The sequence below is a fragment of the Anarrhichthys ocellatus genome, unplaced genomic scaffold, assembly GCF_004355925.1.
Source record: "Anarrhichthys ocellatus isolate YVR2014 unplaced genomic scaffold, GSC_Weel_1.0 scaffold4118, whole genome shotgun sequence".
NCBI lineage: Eukaryota > Metazoa > Chordata > Actinopteri > Perciformes > Anarhichadidae > Anarrhichthys > Anarrhichthys ocellatus.
This window is the reverse complement of record NW_022284092.1, coordinates 1,060-4,512: the sequence shown is the minus strand read 5'-3', so window position 1 is coordinate 4,512 and position 3,453 is coordinate 1,060. Positions and strand designations below refer to the sequence as shown.

Genomic DNA, 3,453 nt, shown 5'->3' with positions numbered 1-3,453 from the left:
AAACAGGTAATCCAAGGACGAGACAAGGGGGGAAATCCGGCAGGGCAAAAACAGGGCAGACAGACTGGGAAACCGGGAACAGGAAGAGCAAAACGGGCTGGTAGGTAGGAAACAACAGCAATGATCTGGCAGTGAGTGAGTGAAAGACAAGGGTTTAAATAGTGACTAGAACAGGTGAGGAGAGTTGTGCTGATGAGGGAGAGTGTGACTGGCAGGTGCACTGAATGAACTGATTAGGGACAGGTGAAGGAAGTGAGGAGCTACAGAAAACCACACAAAACACCCAAGGCAAGGCCTGATTGTGACACTCCTCTCTATATCTGTCCTAGGTGTCATGGAGGTCTCCTCTCTATGTGTGTTCTAGGTGTCATGGAGGTCTCCTCTCTCTATGTGTCCTAGGTGTCATGGAGGTCTCCTCTCTATGTGTTCTAGGTGTCATGGAGGTCTCCTCTCTATATGTGTTCTAGGTGTCATGGAGGTCTCCTCTCACAGCCTCTTCCTGCTGCAGCAGCTCAACGTCCAGAGAGAGTTCGGCTTTTTGTGCGACTGCACTGTCGCCATCGGAAACGTTTATTTCAAAGCTCACCGAGCCGTGCTGGCAGCCTTCTCCAACTACTTCAAGATGATCTTCATCCACCAGACCAGGTCAGGGGGGTCTCTGTAGACGAGGTCGGGAGGGTCTCTGTAACTGTAGACCAGATCAGGAGGGTCTCTGTAGAACAGGTCAGAAGGGTCTCTGTAACTGTAGACCAGATCAGGAGTGTCTCTGTAGACCAGGTCGGGATAGTCTCTATAACTGTAGGCCAGATCAGGAGTGTCTCTGTAGACCAGGTCGGGAGGGTCTCTGTAACTGTAGACCAGGTCAGGAGGATCTCTGAGACCTTGTCCCTGTGTCTGTCCTCAGTGAGTGTATAAAGATCCAGCCTACTGACATCCAGCCCGACGTCTTCAGCTACCTGCTGCACATCATGTACACCGGCATGTGTCCCAAACAACCGGTGGACCAGAGCCGGTTGCAGGACGGCATCAAGTTCCTTCATGCCTACCAGCTGTGCCGGAAACCCGGCGAGGGCGCCGCCACCGACGGCGCTGCGGACATGGTCCGCATGTCCAACCTGTACGGCATCCAGATCTCCTCCCAGCTGGCCAACAAGGAGGCGGCCGGAGTCCCCAACACCACCGCGGTGTCCCGGGGGACCCCCGAGGACGGACGCTCCACCAGCCGGGGGGGGCGGTCCCACTCCCAGCTGGCCCTTGCCGTCGGACTGGAGGGGATCCCGTTGGACCGCCAGACCTCGGCGCTACGCAACGTCTGCTCCGTGGCATCCGGAGACGACTCGGACGTATCCGGACGCATCAAGCATGAGCGGGTGGAGGAGGAGGAGGAGGGAGAGGACGGAGGCGAGGAGGTTCCTGAAGGTGCGGGGTCTCCGTCTCAGGGTAGCAGTCCTAATCAGAGTCTCCTGTTCAAAGACCGGGTCCTGGTCCTGCTGTGTCCTCGCTGTGGAGAGCGCTGCTCGTCCCCCGAGGACCTGCGGGAGCACCTGTTCAGCCACGCCGCCCTCGACCCCGCTCGGCTGATGGACGCCGGCGTGGAGGAGGAGGGTCCGGCGGGAGTCCAGGAGCAGCTGGACGCCGGGTGTCTGGAGGAGGCCCTGAGGCAGAGCCAGGCGCTCGCCAACCAGCTGGCTGCAGAGCTAAGGAGGAGCAGAGGGATCGGCGGTGGCAGTCCAACCCTCGCCGTCCTGCACTCCCGTAAACGTAAGATCGCCTGCGCCGTCTGCAGCCTGCGGTTCTCCCACAAGTCTCAGCTGCAGGAGCACATGTACGCCCACACAGGCAAACCGTCCCGCTACCACCGCTACAACCGCCTCTGCAGCCAGCTCTTCCAGGCCTCTGCCCACTTCTGCGACGCCGCCACCGGCGAACCCGGGGGCGGAGCCTCGTCCGCCACCGCACTCTCCGAGGAGGTCAACAGGGATGCTCAGGACAACGGCAGCTCCTGCTACTCGCTGGACTCGGAGGTCTCACAGGAGAGCGTGGACGGCGTGCCGGTGGAGTGATGTCATCAGGTGTGCCGGTGGAGTGATGTCATCCGGCGCTTGTTGTCCTCTGAGCTGCTGTCTGCTGGTCTGGTAACCTGTGCGGGTGTGTGTGTGTGTGTGTGTGTGGGAATCAGTCACGTGATCCGTTGATCGACAGGAAATTAATCAGCAACTATTTATAAAACACGATTTGAGTTTTTGAGTAATTATTTTAAGAAAACAAATCTTCGGTTTCTTTGTGAATATTTATGTTTTTCTACGATGACGAACTGAATCTTTGGACTTTTTTCTTGTTGATCAGATGAATCAATAATGACGTCATCGGTTCATAGAATCCTGATCTTCCACACTCACCAGCGGACAGTGAACACCTCACCGATGAGTCTCTGACGATGTGTTCAAATGTTTCCTGTAATGTGACGGTGTGTCGTCTTGTCTTTAGACCCAGAAGGACTTTTATTGTGAAAGGAAGCAGCAGTGCCTTCCTGTGGTGGTGTTGATGGTTTTGATGGTTGTTTGTGTCGTTTCCATCAGTAAATTAAAGCTTCATGACAATCTGAAGAGTAGAAACAAAGTTTACCAGCTTTTTATAACCCCCCCCCCCCCCTTAAAGGACCACACCACTGTTAATAAATATAAATATAATTGATCAGTATTTAATTATTGTTATTATTAGAGAGTTTAAATAAACCAATAAAACAGGAAGTGGTCACATGATGATGGAATGATTTACGAGTGAAAACGTTCACTTTATTTTGAAAGGGTTGAGCAGTGGATGGAAGTGTGTTCTGGTCCTTTAAGGTGGAGTCACACGACCAGCGTTCATTGATTATTGATTGGTGAATGTTCATCGTGGTCTCACTGTAAAATAAAATCAAAACAGGAAGTTTTGTACATAAACGTCTTTTTTTTTTTTTTCATTGATGGATCAACGAAGTTTTTTTATTTTTTTCCACCAATCGGAAGAGAGATCGCTGGTTCAAAGTGAAGAAGTGATTATGTGACGTGTGAGTGACTAAGAGTCTGTCCTCTGTCCGTCCACTAATGCTGCATCATGTTCTGGTGTCCAATCACCTTTTACTTCCTGTTTTATTCTGAAATGTCTGTTGGCTCCTCCCCCACAACTCTTAAAGCGACCACGAGTGAAACACTGCTGAGACAATCAAATTCAAATCTCATTATAGGAAATAAAAGCAGATCTACTTTCCCCCCCCCCCCCCCCCCCATCATCATATTGAAGAAGCAATGGAAACTATGTTATGCAACATTATGGAAACTGGGCGGTACGTTGGAGGAGAGAGATGATCTCTGTGTTTCTTCTTCTCCTGTCAGAGAAACATCTCTGTGTTTCTTCTTCTCCTGTCAGAGAAACATCTCTGTGTTTCTTCTTCTCCTGTCAGAGAAACAT

At 51.9% G+C, this 3,453-nt stretch overlaps 1 protein-coding gene across 1 annotated transcript; it reads left to right on the top strand.

Annotated features, from left to right (window-relative positions):
• Positions 1–221: 221 nt before the first annotated feature.
• Positions 222–2,628, top strand: zbtb25 (zinc finger and BTB domain containing 25). Its single transcript, XM_031841270.1, has 2 exons — positions 222–645; positions 905–2,628. Exons 1-2 carry the CDS (start codon positions 389–391, stop codon positions 2,061–2,063), a joined length of 1,416 nt encoding a protein of 471 aa, XP_031697130.1. The 5' UTR covers positions 222–388; the 3' UTR covers positions 2,064–2,628.
• Positions 2,629–3,453: the final 825 nt, after the last annotated feature.

Excerpts from the sequence above, each read along its gene's own strand:
- zbtb25 (XM_031841270.1), top strand. The coding sequence starts at position 389 with ATGTGTCCTAGGTGTCATGGAGGTCTCCTCTCTATGTGTTCTAGGTGT. Across the intron at positions 646-904 it reads ATCTTCATCCACCAGACCAG|TGAGTGTATAAAGATCCAGC; the intron begins GTCAGGGGGGTC and ends GTCTGTCCTCAG.